At 36.6% G+C, this 16,554-nt stretch overlaps 1 protein-coding gene across 1 annotated transcript; it reads right to left on the minus strand.

Annotated features, from left to right (window-relative positions):
- Positions 1-1,884: 1,884 nt before the first annotated feature.
- On the minus strand, positions 1,885-15,057 carry LOC136705643 (von Willebrand factor A domain-containing protein 7-like). The gene is made up of 16 exons (XM_066679316.1): positions 15,019-15,057; positions 14,488-14,693; positions 14,070-14,342; positions 11,345-11,438; positions 10,120-10,242; positions 9,714-9,900; positions 9,127-9,296; positions 8,763-8,875; positions 8,425-8,541; positions 7,790-8,008; positions 5,689-5,821; positions 5,038-5,190; positions 4,840-4,929; positions 4,488-4,753; positions 3,815-4,111; positions 1,885-3,464 (listed from the first exon to the last, which is right to left on the minus strand). The coding sequence occupies exons 2-16, from the start codon at positions 14,674-14,676 to the stop codon at positions 3,081-3,083; spliced, it is 2,808 nt and encodes a 935-aa protein (XP_066535413.1). The 5' UTR covers positions 14,677-14,693; positions 15,019-15,057; the 3' UTR covers positions 1,885-3,080.
- Positions 15,058-16,554: the final 1,497 nt, after the last annotated feature.

Here is a 16,554-nt window from a genome sequence, read left to right on the forward strand (position 1 = left end):
GTTACTCCTCCAGTTCCTGTGAACTGACCTCAAAAATCATCTAATGATTTTTCAGGATTAAGGCGCGGCTAGTCCTGCCTCTATAAAAGAGGGCTTCATCCAATAGCAGCTACCTACACTATTTTCTCTTTTTCCTTTATTCTTTTTCCTTTATTCTTTTTCCTTTTAACTCATTGTTTTCTCTTTTTGCTTTATTCTTTTTCCTGTTAACTCATTATTTTCTCTTTTTGCTTTATTCTTTTTCCTGTTAACTCATTATTTTCTCTTTTTCCTTTATACTTCTATTTCTTTAGTTTTACTTTTCTCATTCCTCTTCTATTTCCCTTATATTCCTTTACTTGTAACCTTACATAAATTGTAACCAAATGCCACTGGGCCCCAGGGCTTCTAACTATTTTTATTATATTCCAATTCCACAATAACTCAAAGCTTACTTTCACGTAGTGACTAAAAGTTTATGTCTTACAATTTTAAGCAAAAAAGGGCCCTATTTACTAAAATACGCATGTCATTTTTTAGCTCATTTTATTGTTACTTATTAAGCTATTCTACACTTATACTTCAACTTTTCCTTTCCTTTTTTACACTTTTACTATTACCTTTATTCTATCTTTACATTATTTTAATTTAAAACGAAGAAAACTCTCCCAGCACCATCAACACAATACTGCTAACACTAATGAGTCTAATATGGTGCAGCCCTTCAACTATCAAACAGCTCAAGCAGTGCTCAAATTTGTGCAAAGCTCACCTTTATTTGCCCGCTTTAAGCGGTAGTCTGTATGAAGGAGCTGCAATGAAGGCCACAGCTTGAATCCCACCTTTTTCTCCAAAATTCTTGTAGTTAATTTCAGTATTGTGAAGAAGACACTGAAAAAGACCTCTACGCCATCACTATTCTTTTGTTGCAAAAGAATTAGGTTTATTTCAATGAAAAGAACAGCATAGTAACAAGCCCCAATGGACAAGTTACCCAATATCCTCTGACTTCAATCCAAAGCTCCTCTGTTTATATAAGTTGGTTGTTTTTGTGAAACTAAGGTAAATATATTTACCAAGGTTAGCATTTTATTCACTTAATCTTATCTGTCTTGGACTGAGAGACCTATCTCTAGTGAGTCCTGGACCTTTAGACTAGGGACCCCTGATCTAATTATAACAATCCATTAAATAAATCATGTGGTATTTTAGACACATTTTCACATGTGGCAAATCTCTATGTACAATAAATTATACTTAATAACTTATACATGAGTGGACATTAAATTATATAATTTGTAAAATATACATCACCCGCACAAACTCAGAAGCCTGTTCTTTACACAGTGGCAAACCTCTGATTTTCTTGATGCTTTATATCTTTTTTAATGAATCAAAAATGCTGTACATTTTAAAATAAACCCAATAAAATACTGACATGCATCATACAGTATTGGACTTTGTGTGGCCACAGCTTCATAATATGCTTGTGTTAGTTGGCTAGATTTAAAGGAGAATTGAAAGTTAGAACTGGAGGTTTTTTCCACCAGTATTCTTGAGAAGATTGATGACATGGTGGTAATATATGCATCTCTTTAAAACCGTCTTTAGGTTTGAGGACCTGCTTTTGAATTTGTCATAATATAATTTGATGTTTGTTAAACTGTTATCATTTAGTTTTATGTAAAGGGCAATTTGCACTTAGCCCAGTATCAAGTTAACACTTGATGACAGCATATTTTCCTAAAGTGGCAAGTCCATGTCGATAGACATCTGCAACCCCCTACCATGATAGATGTTGAATTTTGCAGTGCTTTACCTGAGGGCCAGACATACAATAAAATAATAATAATGATAAAAACTCCAGACACTTTTGAAAATATACATATAAATTTTATTGTGAAACACTTAAGATAAGCAAAGATAAATATATGATGCAGGTCACTGCTTCCTGATATGCATGGTTTTATAAGAACATCAAAAATTAATCAAGTATAATACCCTTAATCCTTAATCCTTAATCAAGTAAATAATTACCATATTATATTATTTCCCTAAGTTCTTGTAATCCCTTAATTCGGTCTTATTCTGTTAGTGCAAGCATATGATGTAACTGGACTGAAAAGGGCTTTTAATTATGGAAGTACTAGAGTTAATTTCAATTAATCAGTGGTTAAATGCATTATTGTACCATAGATCACTTAAAGCTAGCGTAGGTGATTTGTCATATTTCTCGAAATACTCTTATCATCCTGATAGCAGCCATCACTAGGAATCGGTTGCCAGGTTTTGAATCTGAGATGTATTTCCTGGTAAAACTGAGAAGTGAGCAGACTTTTGAAAAGCAAGTCCAAATTTCTGAAGCGAGGAAAAAACTGGAACGCACACTGAAAACAGTGAAACGAGCGAGGAGCTACAGGAAGCGAGCACAGTACTTGTTTTTCTGCTCTCGCTGGCGCTGTTTTCGCTCAGTTTTCTTGATTCTATGTGCTTGTTGACCACACTTGCTCGATTTAGTGTCGTTTTTGCGCTCTGGCATAAAAGACAGTGATCTCACTTCGTAAGTAGCTTTGGAAAGAGGGCTGGAAAAATCGGGTGGGATCTTTTAGGAGGATTTCTTTCCAACCCCACCCACAAGAGGTGGGACCGAGAATTTTGGCTTCAATCTGATACCGATACCGCTACTGTTCGCCATGTGACGGTGCAACAGCAAAAGACTGGGGTGGTGGTGGGGATGGGGGGGTGCTGCTCTGCTCTGTATCGATCTTTTTACACGAGTATTGCTCAATACAAATACCAGCGTTGGTATCAATATTTGGATCGATCCGCCCACCTCTACCACTCACACTGATTGGCTGATAAAAATGTTCACCTACCCTAGCTTTAACTGGAGTCATTCTGTCATACCCATGAGGAATTTGGCTGTTAATTTATTCATGTATTTATCTTAACCACATTGTGTAATAGCTAATTACTGAAATCGCACTGAAATCGGACCTGAAATACCTATATGGGCATAAGGACAGAATAACACACTTTTCAAGGGTCTATTGGAAAAAACCTGTGCCTAAAAATGCTGATGGTAGGAATTTAGGCTTTTCCTACAACTGCATGAACTGAAACAACAAGATGATTGCAAAGTTTAACCAAAAGAAAGCTGTCAAAACTGGATGGTGTTGTGTAGCATTACTGACTAAAGATTTGAAGCAGAGACCAACATTGCCCTCTGCGTCCACCATCACAAGCTCTACCTGAGGGAAGCAGCAGGATGCCGTGTAGAAAGCCATAGTAATGTTCACCCCTTGGTCCAGTACAGAGCTGGTATTGAGAGAGCCGACTCCTTGGCGTATGGTCACACTCTGGATGCCCAAACCATTTTTGTCGCTCATGTTCACCAAGAGCTCCCAGGACGAGAGGCTGCAGTTCCCTGAGCAGTTAGCATTAATGCTAACTACCTCACAAACTGGTGGAGTAAGGTCCGTTACCTTAAAACATTGGAAAGACAAAGTTACTGCACAACATTAGGCTGCTAGCCTCCAGAAATACACTGCTCCTATCAGTTTAGAAACAATGTCGTGACTCATCGTTTTAGCCAGCAAAGTTTTAAACCTGAAATAAGTGAATGGAACACAGCAACTGTGGTCCTTAGATCCATGTGCTTAAGTGGATTGAAAAAGCCTGGGGACACTTGATGGGATGGGACTTGGGAGGCAGTTACCTCAAGATAGCTTTGATAAATGTAAAAAATGGGGTCTAATCAACCCCAGTTAGGTAATCTGGGTGAGGGACTGTCTGTGGAATAAAATCATGAATGAAATTAAATGCAGTCAGTTACCGGTGCAGCAACAGCAAGCCTCAAAACTGCATAGTTAAAATCGTTTCCTCCTGGGGCTGCAGCTTCAATCGTCACAGTGACTGAACTTCCTGAGGGGGTGTTTCCAGGGACAGGCAAAGTTACTGTACCATTTGCACTGCCCTGATCTTCAAGAGTCAGAGATGCAGGAACGTTGATCACCGTCAAACTGCGGTCATTGCTGACGCTGATAATAAAATTTCCTCCAGAGCCTGTTGTTGCCACTGTGAAGGGCAGGGTGAGTATTCTTCCTGGCTCCAGTGATTCTGGAGGTTGAGTCTAAGAGCAAATAGCACAAAAGGGAATTGTTAATCACATGAAGTAGATGATTAGTTTATTAAAAGCTATGTCATTTTTCTGTTCATATGTTCTTTTTGACCCAATTGCATCTAAATCAAATGTATTGGTATCAAAATTTCAATTATGCCAAACCCTTCTTCAAACAAGTTTATAATTGGGCCCTGTTTGATTAGAATTAAACTATACACTTAGTTTAACACAGTTAGGTCAAGAACCTTTTGTAGTTCTTTGGGTTCTAGAAAAGTTATAGTGAACTAAATTAAACATATTTATTAACAGTCAAAAAAATTCTCACATAATTGTGGTAGCCCTAAGCTAGGCATGACCAAACTTTCAATGAAAACTGAAAACTCACAGTAACTTTTATACTCGATGCTTGCAGCTGAATCGAGGACTGTCTCTGAAAGAGGCCATTTGACGCTCTAGATGTGTTCATTCCAGTAACACGAACAAAAAACTCGCCTGCTGGGACACTGTCGAAGGTCGCCAGGAACACAGAGAAAGTCAGGTCTTTCAGAGTCCCATTATAGGCATTGGAATTTGATGCCCCAATCAGAGCTACCTCTGTAGGTCTCACAATGTCTCCACCAACCATTGAAACTATGAGTGTGAGATTGCCGTCTGAACAGATGTAAAAACAAAATATGTGGTTGATGCATAGGGGAGGGATTTACTTTATAATCAGTTATGACTGGAGATTCACTCACCGGCTGAAGGTCTGCTGTTCAACACTGCGTAACTTTGATAATTATCAGAAAGTTCTACAAAGTCGAACAGGAAATCAATCGGGCTTTTACCTGGACAGTGAATAATAAAATAACAATGTAAGCACAGTGACATTCGAGACCGGCTCAAAAAAATCAAACTCAATGCCAGCAAATAATCAAAAGGTGTATTCATTGTACCAAAGGCTTTGATGGTGTAGGGCTCTTCTGAATTCACACTGATGAGCCACACTCCTGCTAGATCAGCAATATTTGGATGCACTGTCTGGAAGTTACCGACCGTCTGAATGATCCCCACAGCTCCATTTTTTTGGTCACTGCTCTGTGAGGCTCCTACATATAAAAAATGTTTCAGCATGGTTATAGAAAATAATATACATAGTACACAATTTGATTACATCAGCTCTATTATGCCTTTGATAAGAACAGGGGGGCAAATTTTTTTTTTGCAAATTTCTTTGTTTGTTGTTATATAATAAATATGAAATATTAAATCACAATACAACTTAACATACAGAAGGTCAAATACTGGATATCGCAATATATATTTCGCAATAAATGTATAAATATTTATGTAATAATTCTAATTTATTGATTATAGGGTTAATATTTCAATATATAATCAAGAACTATGATACAAAATACAAAGGGTCAGTGAGGAAAAGCACAACTCTCACTAATAGTGCCCCTTGTGGAGAATCTTGAGCCTGCTAAATGTGACTAAGTGAACTACAAGCCAGGTCCATGAGGTATAGTCCATGTAAACGTTTTGATCCTAGTTTATTATATGTGCAGGGCATGGGGTTTCTGAGAATTTCTCAGTCCAGTCACCTGAAGGACTGATGATGTTGTAAAATAGAGAGTTTCCTGTGATGTAAATTGTCAGGTTTTGCAAAGTGGAGTCCACAAGAAACGAGAAGGTTTCTGCTTTAGCCGGGTTTCTTACAGCCTGGAGAACAGTGACCTGGGGAAACCCAAGTATAGATGTCATTCATTACTCACTGATCATACTAAAATTACTGAATTATTAAAATCACAAATAAATACTTAAGTGACTAAAAGATACACAATTGTCTATATCTAAATAAAAATATTATTTTCTCGTATTAATACAAAGCTACTATAACTGAAGCTCAACATCACAAAGCCAACATATAAACATCAAAACGGCTAGTGTTTTTTTTTTTTTTTTTATGTCAGGTCTACATTGTAATCATTTGCAAATACAACCCCAAAACGTGTAGAACTTATTTTTGCAGTTATTTTTTTATCCTACTAAACATGTAAACACCTCCAAATAAGCAGAGAATAGGCATTTCTTTTGTTAACTTATTTCTCCTGATTTCTATCCAATAATTTATTTCATGTTTGTTTGTTAGGTGGAGCTGGTGATGGAGTTTGTTTTACATGTGGAGCTGCATCGTGATGAGAGGTAGATTTAACAGTGTTTTTAGATTTTGCAAAACACTTCTCATAATTTTGTTTGTGGTTGAACTTAAGTCAGTGGTTCCCACTTTCGGGAACCACCGTCTTAAATTTCAGTTAAGTTTGTTATGTTTCTTGTGACGGTAACTACAAGGACAGAGCATGGCCATCTCGTCAACCCAGGGTATGCCCAGACCCTGTGTCTACCTTTTTATTACGTCAAGTGATTATAGTCTGCTGCTGCAAAAGTGTAATGCAGTTTGAGTCTGCTGTTATTCAAGGCGTTATTGAGTAATATTTCGATGTGTTTATCACAAAAAGTCATATCGTGATATCGTGATCATAAAAATGATTAATCATGCAGCCATAGAAAGAACTAAGGTTTATTCACTAACGGTCCAGGGGTCAAACACACTTCCCTGATAGACTGCAGTGTATGGGCACAAATATATTGCATGTAACTTGGCATCCCTCAAGGATCAATTTAAAATTTAGTTCTGTTGTATCCATTTTAAAGATGTTGCAGGCTCATTTTTGAATACAAAATACATCTCAACTGAGAATACATAAATCCTTGACTCTGTTGTTTATTTCTCCTACAAACCTCCTTACAGCCATGTATTACTTTTTAAAACAATCTAAAATGTAGCAAAACACAAATTTTGTACTGTTTTAAATTGAGAACCTTGCAATTATACCACACTGAAATGTTTAAGATTCAAAGAATCATTAAATCTTGGTAGATTGCAAATCTTAGATATCGGTAAAATCTCAGATCAGAAAACTTGTATGTAACAAAGAATCATTCATTCATTATCTGTAACCGCTTATCCAGTTCAGAGCCTACCTGGAATCATTGGGCGCAAGGCGGGAATAAACCCTGGAGGGGGCTCACACACTCACACTTTTGACTCACCAATTCACCTATCAACGTGTGTTTTTGGACTGTGGGAGGAAACCCATGAAAACACGGGGAGAACACACCAACTCCTCACAGACAGTCACCCGGAGTGGGAATCAAACCCACAACCTCCAGGCCCCTGCAGCTGTGTGACTGCGACACTACCTGCTGCACCACCATGCTGCCCAACAAAGAATCAGTGTGTTTTAAAAATGTTAATTCGTTAAAAAAGGGAATTGCTGAAATCTTACCGGTGACCTATTTATGCAAAAATAAATACATTTTGCATACATTTGTAAAACCTTTCTTAATGTCAAACAGCCTATTGTTTATGCTTTTTATTGGTCATACAGCATCATTTTAGTGCTCCTGTAAGCAGTGAAATGATCAGACTTCACTTACTCTTTGTCTTTATCTGTATATCTTGGAGGTGACTAGAATACAGGTTTTTTTTTCAGACTCAGTATAAAGAATATAGTATAGGAATATAAAGGGCACATTGGAGAAGTTTAAACAAACGTTAAGCTTCATATTTAATACTACATCTACTTTTTTCACAGTTAGTCTATTATTAGTAGGCCTGACTGAATTATTCCCTTTATTTACCAGAGAAGCAGCGGTGGTGTTCCCTATGATGCTGGTGGCCTGGGAGAGTGTTTCTTTAGTGACCTCAATGGCCTGCCCTCCAGAGGCCTGGGCCAGATCGTGATAGATCTTGTTTAATGGGTTTGACAATCGAATGGAGAAGTTTGGCTGATCAGTGCGTGGTCTTTCTCCGCTCCGTCGTCGCCGAGCACTGAGAGCATTGGTCAGCATGAAGTTGAGCTTCACATTAAAAAAAGGTAGAGAATTTGTTAAATATTTTATCTACATTTATCGGGACATTTGGCAGAGACATGTACAGTTATTAAGATTTGAAAATAGTTTTTGCACCCTTATCAAAAATAACACAATTCTCAGTAATATGTGATTTGTAGAGATTCTTACCCAAGGACTCTGTGCTGTGGCGTGCTTACACAAACAGAGAATTGAACCATAGCCTGATTTATAGTTGGCAGTGTTACCAAATACATTACAAAAACCCATGCTAGGCATTAAACCAGATAAACGTACACTTGATTATGCATTCTTCATAAACAATAGGAATAAACGTCAATAAATAACAGATTAAGTTTAATATTTAGATCACCATATAAAAATATAGATGGTGTATGTGTTTATGTATTTTCTTCTGTACTCACTGAACACTTTGTTCTCTCAATCAGAGCCAGCACTGTGCTCTTTAGCCATGTGTCCTTCGCATCAGCATCAGTGAAAACAAAAATCTCACTCTGAGGCGGGGAGCCAGTAAGGGCCAACTGCAATATACAAGAAATAAAATTTAACAGTTTGTTCGATTACCCTTGTGAGATTTCCGTGTGCCCAATTTGACTTTGCTCCTCAGAGATTATAAAATGAATTGGATTTGATCTGAAGAAAGGTTTGGATATTCACAGAATTATTAAATTACAACAAAAAGCAGTTTCCCAAAACAACACTGAAATTAAAGTCAGCTCTGCAGTGTATTCTGGAATCATACCTGGAGACCGGACAGACACAACTCAGGTATATCTCCTCCACCACTAACTGTAAGTGCATTGACTTTGCTTTTAAATGTATTGGGGTCTGTTGTTCTTGTAAGTGGACCAAAGTCTGTTGGAATGTCAATGAAAAGAGGAACATATGTGAATCATTGTCATATGAAATTTATTTTCAGCCCATGTAAGCATGCAATCGTTTTACTGGCAGTAAAAGCTGAGTCTGGCTAGGAAGTAAATCCAAGTGATTACTCACAAACTTTCTTTTACTTTCTTTTTTCTTATCATCCTTAAATAGTCCATTTCTAGCTATTAAAAAGGGTATTATAGGTTAGTGCTGTTTGAGGAATCAGGAATATATCTTACCAGGGTCATTAAATGGCACCAGGATGTATTCTGAGGGTTGATTCCCAGAGTCCAACTTACTGTCAATGATGGATGCAGTAACTCTTTTGACCTCAGCAATGTCATCAGACATGCTGCTAGTTGTGTCAATAACAAAACACAGCACTGATTTCTGAGTGAATCCCATCAGTCTGAGGAAAGACAATTAAAAAAAAAGTTTATAATTGGGCACATAATTTTATAATAATAATTTTATCATGATAAAATTAATCACAATAGCAGTTAACTGAGTGCTTGGAGGCAAACACTAACTTCTCATCCTTGGTATGTCAGCTGACCTACGTTTGCTAAGTGACTACCAAAATAATTCAAGCTTGCATTTCAAAACCAGACACAGTCGACTTATAAGTATGCTTTCAACATCAAGAATGTTTCTCAAATTTTCTAAAAAACGGATGGGATCCAGTTAAATGTATTTTTTTCTCTTTGTTAATGTATGTAGTGCCTTTCAAATGACACTCTTTTTTTGCCGTTTGCAATCTCAGACTGTAAACATTCCAATCTTAATTAAAGAAAAAAGAAAAACAGAGTAAGTGCTCCTTGCTTACCTCAAAAATTCAGAATCTCCGATCGCTGCCCTAATGTCCTCCAGTAGCTCTGTGCTTGCAGCGATAGCTATCCCTGCAGCCTGTTTGTGTAGATTACCATGTTCTGAGTTTGTACCGTCCTTATTGATGCCACCTTTGGGATCTATATAACTTGTAAAATCAGCAAGTCCACCATGACTGCATTTTCCTTGGAATTAAATGGCATAATAAAAATACAACAAATTATGTTCAAATGATCTTTTTTAAGTTTAAAGTTTTAAGGTCAAATACCTTTCTGTAGAAACTCTTGATGTCAGTTGTTTGTGAAGTGTAGGGTATTAAAGGATGTGTTTAATGTGAAAATAGTTACTTTCATGGAAATGTTTTGGTGGGAAAATGTCTTTTTGCTCTTTTTAAAATACAGTACCTTTTGGTTTGCTGGGGCTGGATAAGCTAAAGTATCCTGAGGTGAGTTTCTTCTCTGTGATAATATACTCCAATATGTTGTTTGAGCAGTCATTTCCAACACAACTCCTGCATGTTTCTGAATCTAGTTTAGAAAGGTATTTATTTAGTAAACATCGAACTGGTAAAGACATGTTTACTGTATACACTGACAGCTCATCCAAACATTTCATCTTTGGACAGTCTTCAATTACTAAAAATTTGTATTGAACTTGAAGTCCTTAGAGTATTAGATGTACAAATAAATTGTAAAACTTTTGTTATGTATAATTGTAATTATATTCTAACACTTTTCTACACTTGTCATATTATGGTAACTGCATTTTTAAATATTTTAATAAACAAAATATAACCTACCCTTTGAACTTAGCAATGGTCACTGCTATTGTTATGCGTTCCATCAAGAAAAAGTGCTGCAAACGCATGTTCATTGCTTTGTTCTGTTCTTGATAATATTGTATTTAAAACTATTTTGAGTTTTGATTAAGGCAAATTTTAAAGTTGGTGCTTAAGTGTTATAATTCGGACGTAGTGTATTAATACTTAATTAAGTAGGCAATTTTTAACATTTAAAATGACAAACTTACACAATGATTATCATCAAATGAGAAGAACAGGAGAATGTTTGAACTTGAAATTACAGTTATGTTATAAAAACATTTACATTTTATTTGTACACATTATTATTATTAATATTATACCCAGACAGCAAAGCAATTATGTTCCACTCAACTGTTGTGGGTTTACTACGGCCAGTACGTTCATAACTTTAGCAAGAGAACTTTGGCCAAATCACTTTCATGGCTTCTGTGCCAAATGAGCATTTTGAAAATGTGAGCCACTTTGGCATTTTTGTTTCAATAATTAATGTGGCGCCAATATGTGGTCTACATCTGCAACAGTCTGGGTGAGTTATAATCCAAGGCTTCATTTCAGTCTGGAAAACTGATATATAGTTGTATAATGACAACACACAATATATCTAATCATCTTTTAAAAACAGTATACAGTATCCTTCTTGCCCCAAACCATAAACCCAGATAGAATGGTACATAGACAGCATGACGGAGTGGAATACAGACATACAGACAGATAAAACAGGGTTATTTTTCCTTTTTAAGCATAACTCTCATTCCATCATCTGAGATTTCTACAGAGGTTCACACAGAAACAGACTTGGCTTTTACCAGCAATGTTCTCAATTTTGGTGTTTGGTTTGATCAGGTTTGAATAAGGTCTTGTGTTTCCCAGCTCAATCCAGTTACTGTGGCTGTAGAAATCCTGTGAGAGACATGTCAGTGTCAGAAATCATGTTTAAATATAACAATGCTAAGATTTGAAAATGAAAAGTCTGAATGTGCCCATTGCCCACTCCAATGATTTTAAAGCAGTTTAACTTGGAAACCTGAGCAATCTCATGCAGACAACACACCAAACTCTTCACAGACAGTCACCCGGCGCAGGACTTGTACCCACAACCTCCAGCTCCTGAGAGCTGTGTGACTGCGACACTACCTGCTGCACCACCATGGTTCCACGTGGATCTCAACAAGTTATATTAAAAATAGATGGGAAAAGGAGCTTGAAGTGACTACTGCAGAGGTGGAATGGGATAGGATCTGCAGCTCCAAACCCAGAACTACATTGGCTAGAGGAATGGAGGTATGTGAAGGAGAATAATATTTAAAGAATACAACAAGACACAAACAAAGGCAAGACACGACAGAAATGCAAATACAAAAGGCCCACTACAAAGCAACAAAATCTAACGTAACTATTCTGTTGAGAACAGTAACTAAACTGAGTAATACAATAATGAAAGGAAACAATACAAAGAACTAGGGACAGGGAAAGAGCTAAAAAGTCAAACTATAAACATACAGAGCTAGACAGAGGTCAAGAATGATCATTACAGATCATTACGTCAAGATCATTAGGGGGCTAAACACAGAACATGGAGGCTAAACGTTTTATATAAGTTTAACTATGTACATATTTATTTTGTGCACCTTACAGCCTTGCACCATGAAATAATGAATCTGTCAACATCAGCCATCAGTGGGCGGGCCTAACTTCAATCCAGTCGGATTGATTGGCTAGATTATGCAGTAAACCAAAACAGATTGATCACGTATGTTAGATTCATATTTCCGTCTACTAATGATAGTTTTAAGAGAGCAAAATGGTGAAAGTAAGTGTTATGAACTCTTAAGAGGGGGCTGCAAATTTTATTGAAAAGGCATTAAGAAACATCCCCGCTGCTATGTTATATTCCACTCCATTAGGTTGGTAGTTAGCGCTAACTATAGGTCAAAAGATCCTAGCAATAGCCAACAGCAGGCTAGCAATCTGAGTGGATCAGAGTTAGGACAGTCCACTGATGGGTGATGGATGATGTTGACAGATAGTTGTGCAAGGCTGCAATTTGTTACCCTGTGAAGGACTGGCGCCCCCTCCAGGGTGTATTCCCGCCTTGCGCCCTATGGTTCCAGGTAGGCTCTGGACCCACCGCGACCCTGAACTGGATAAGGGTTACAGAAAATGAATGAATGAATGAAAGGCTGCAATTTGCATAAAATAAACATACAAAAATTATTTATATAAAATAATTTAAAAAGTATTAACATTTAAATAATAATGAAATATATCACAAACAATTATTTAAGCTTTTATTTCCAAATTGAATTATTAAATAAAACATTTAATTAATTAATTCTCCTTTTATTGAATTATTATTTTATTCGTTTAATTATATAATATCGCCACAAAACAAAAACCTCTATAAACATAGAAACCCTGGAGACAGAAACACAACAATCAGGCAGAGGAATGATGAGTGGCTAACAATCACTTCAAGCCAGAGAAACCAGTGAACGAATCAAAAACACATGACCCTAGAAATGAGGGTAGGGCAGAGGGAAAATGAGGGCAGAAAGATCACATGACAAGGGGAGTGCAAAAAAAATAAATAAATTTTGCTCATTTGTGCACCAGTACTAGAAAATCTTATCAGGTTTTGAAAAGGTATTTTTTACTTTTTTTAATCAAAACAAAAAACAAAAGTGAAACAAAAACACCAACATACAATCCTGGAATTAATCCTGCATTTTTCAGTTTAAAAACACACCCTGTCTTCTCAGTTTTATAACTCAAGAATGCCTGAAGGCATTCGTGTTATGCGCATATCGTTAAAAAACTGCAGATCCTGTCATTTCTAATCGCACTCTCATCATGATGTGGACAAGCCTCAGGAAGAAATCCAGTGTGAAAAACACCTAAAAATAGGCTCTCCTTCAATATGCATGTTTATACTGCTATTATAATTATATATTGTTTATTTTATTTATTTATTACTTATATTTCCCCCCCCTCAAACACATGAACGTTTACTTTCATTTTTATTTTGAGTCAATCTGATTTCAACCCTTGCTATCTCGGGGCAGATGTACAATGTACCAAAACAGGTTTTATTGGTTGGGACAATACTAAGCTAAATGCTCAAAACTGGTCCTGCTGTGAGTGTCAGAGTTTTACCAGTCATGAGTCCTAGAGCTGAGCATATCAAGAAAAATAAGTTACAGTAATATGGCATCAACTAGCAGACACTCTAGACTAACACTTTCTGCAAAGAGATCTGTTGTGAGAATGTTTTGAAGGCTGTACATTCAAAATTGTGTAAAAAAAAGTGAATTTAAAGAAAGATATATTTGAGTAGCCAAGGGTCTTTAGAAAAGAAAACAACATATGGAATATGTCTGTGTCACAAAATTACTGTTTAAATGCAGCTGAAAGAGGCACTGAACAAAACAGAATAGCCAAATCCAAAATAGCTAGGTTGCATTCTGTAAGGGATTCAAATGTGAATCCACTCACATAAATTTTATGTAAACAGAAAATAGCTTGCTACCATACCTGTAGAGTGTGAAGGATTTCACCAAGCTTCTCTCGGGCAGTTTCATAATTCTGCTGTCTAACACTGGCCTTCACAATGCTCGTTCCATTGGTGATTAGATCCCGTCCATTCAAAAAGCTCTCATCATCAAAGTGATATTCAGCGTCAAAGACATGATGAATATCCACCCAGGCATTCCTGTCTCTGATTTTGGTGATGCTTCTTTTAAAACCTTTAGCTGAATCAGGTGAAGAGCAAGCTGCCGCCAGTGACTCCTCAGTCAGTGTTTTTGGCTGCAGTAAATAAATTTATGTTTATTAAACTAAAAAAAACTAAAACACAAAAAAAGCACATTCTATAATGAAATACCATACAATACCAATAGAGATAGCATCGAATAGTAATAGAAAATCTATGATTTGGTTTCTTCTTACTCACCTCTACAAAATCCTTTCCCTGTTGTAGAGCTTGTTCTTTGCAGGCCTGCAGGGTTGCATTCAAAATTGCAGAGCGAGTTATTTCTCCATGAGTCACAGAACTTGATGAGACAATTTTAAAAGCCACTGTCTGGCGTTGTATGAGGACCATTAGAATGAAACAGAGAGATGTTCTGGTCAGTAGACCCATGGTCGCTGTCACCAAATCTATAATTAGAGAAGAAAAATGTTACAGTAGTCATCATCTCCAAGCAAGTTAAATATACATTTTGGAGTTGCTGAGTTTTCCTGTTAGAGATAAAGGCTCTGGTAATAAACTCCTGTATCAAATTTTTATGTTTAATTACATCACTTGAAAATGCTTGCTGCTGTACATCATATTTCACAGTAATGGGCCAGACAAAAATGTTCCAAAATTATATGGAATTAATGCCTTTTTTATATAGAATTATATTAGAAATAACAAATTGTTATATTTTAATTAATTGAATTACTACACATCAGCCTCTGTCTTTGGATGTGGAAGTCATACCTGGCAGCTCCAGTCTTCAGATCACAGCAGCAGTCACACGCTCTGTAAAGAAGCCCTGTGCAACCTTTTTATATAGACAAGGCCAAGGAATGACAGATAAGAGTATGAAACCAGCACATTGAAACGTGTAGAAGGAAGAATGTATGTACACACCTTGTATGATTTTGACATTTGATAAAAATGTCTATAAACTCATTTAAAAAAGTTTATGCTTCATTTATGCCAGGGTCCCTATATAGCTGGATACAGAAGAATTCATAATCTTTAAGATAAATCATCAATGTTTGGTGTGGTTTTGCAGGTTTAGTGTAAGGTTTGTAAAATCAGAGATGAGTTTTGAGTCTCAGGACTATGAGCTGGTTCAGTCGGGTGTTGAGTCCCTGGACTTAGAGTGCATCTCTTGGCATTGCAAATCCATTCTTAGTATTCTTAGAATTTAGTAATTTTATAGTGGATTTTTAACGAGTAAGTTATTCTTTATCCAGTGATTTTAATTGTTCCATTTTGGGTTTATGTGCACATAGGTGTGTATGTGGCATCCCTAATTTAAAGATCAAAAGGCTATTGGCCACTTATTTCAGCTCAAACTGAAAGTAGTGATATAACAACAGCCTGAGTCTGACCAGGAATTTTTTAGAAGAATGTGACTTTATTCATTGCCCTTTCCTTCTTTTTATTTATTTGTTTATTCATTCATTCATTTATTCAAACAAATTTTTGTGAGATTGTTGCCAGAATGAGGTTGGCTGGAAACCTTGTTATAATTCATGATTTCATGCCATAAACCTCAAATCACATCCTTGAGACATTTCTAGAGAAGTCAAACCAGTAATTTTACATGAACTGAGTGCAGACGTTGGGCTTATCTAACCAGTATTTACAGTTAAAAGTGAGTGGACAAACTGTAAACAACTACACAACACAAATATTTGCTGCTCGCCCTATGAGCAAATTCTTCTCTTTTCTAAAGGAAAACATGGTTAACCCTGTTGAGAAACTTTTGTGGTAAATCATGAAACCTCTACAAGAAGAAAAAAACTCTCCTAATTTACCCACAGTGGGGAAACTCAGGGTCTTTTTATGCTTTTACAGATGTTCACTGGAGACAAGAAAAGCACATATCGTGTAAGGATATCGTGTATATAAATATTGTCTTACTACTAGATTCTAAATCAAGTTTCAGATTGTGTTTGATCTTTAAATATGTCCTCTCATGTGCACTATCCTCTTCCGCTCACTCCACAAGTTTTCAATTGGGTTGAGGTATAGGGACTGAAATGGCCATAGGAGGAGCTTGATTTTGTGTCTGGTGAACCATTTTTGTGTAGATTTGGCCACATGTTTAGAGTCTTTATTTTGGTATGTGACACAGAGAAAACCCCTCTTCAGCTTTTGGGTAGACATCACCAGATCTTGATTTAAAATACCCTATTATTTCAAAGAAAATACTCCCCCTCCCTGGATCACCACCTTAACGTGGTGGAGGGGTTTGCGTGCCTGTGTGAGCCTAGGAACTACGTTGTCGGGGGCAATAGT

The sequence above is a fragment of the Hoplias malabaricus genome, chromosome 8 (genome assembly GCF_029633855.1).
Source record: "Hoplias malabaricus isolate fHopMal1 chromosome 8, fHopMal1.hap1, whole genome shotgun sequence".
Taxonomy (NCBI): Eukaryota; Metazoa; Chordata; class Actinopteri; order Characiformes; family Erythrinidae; genus Hoplias; species Hoplias malabaricus.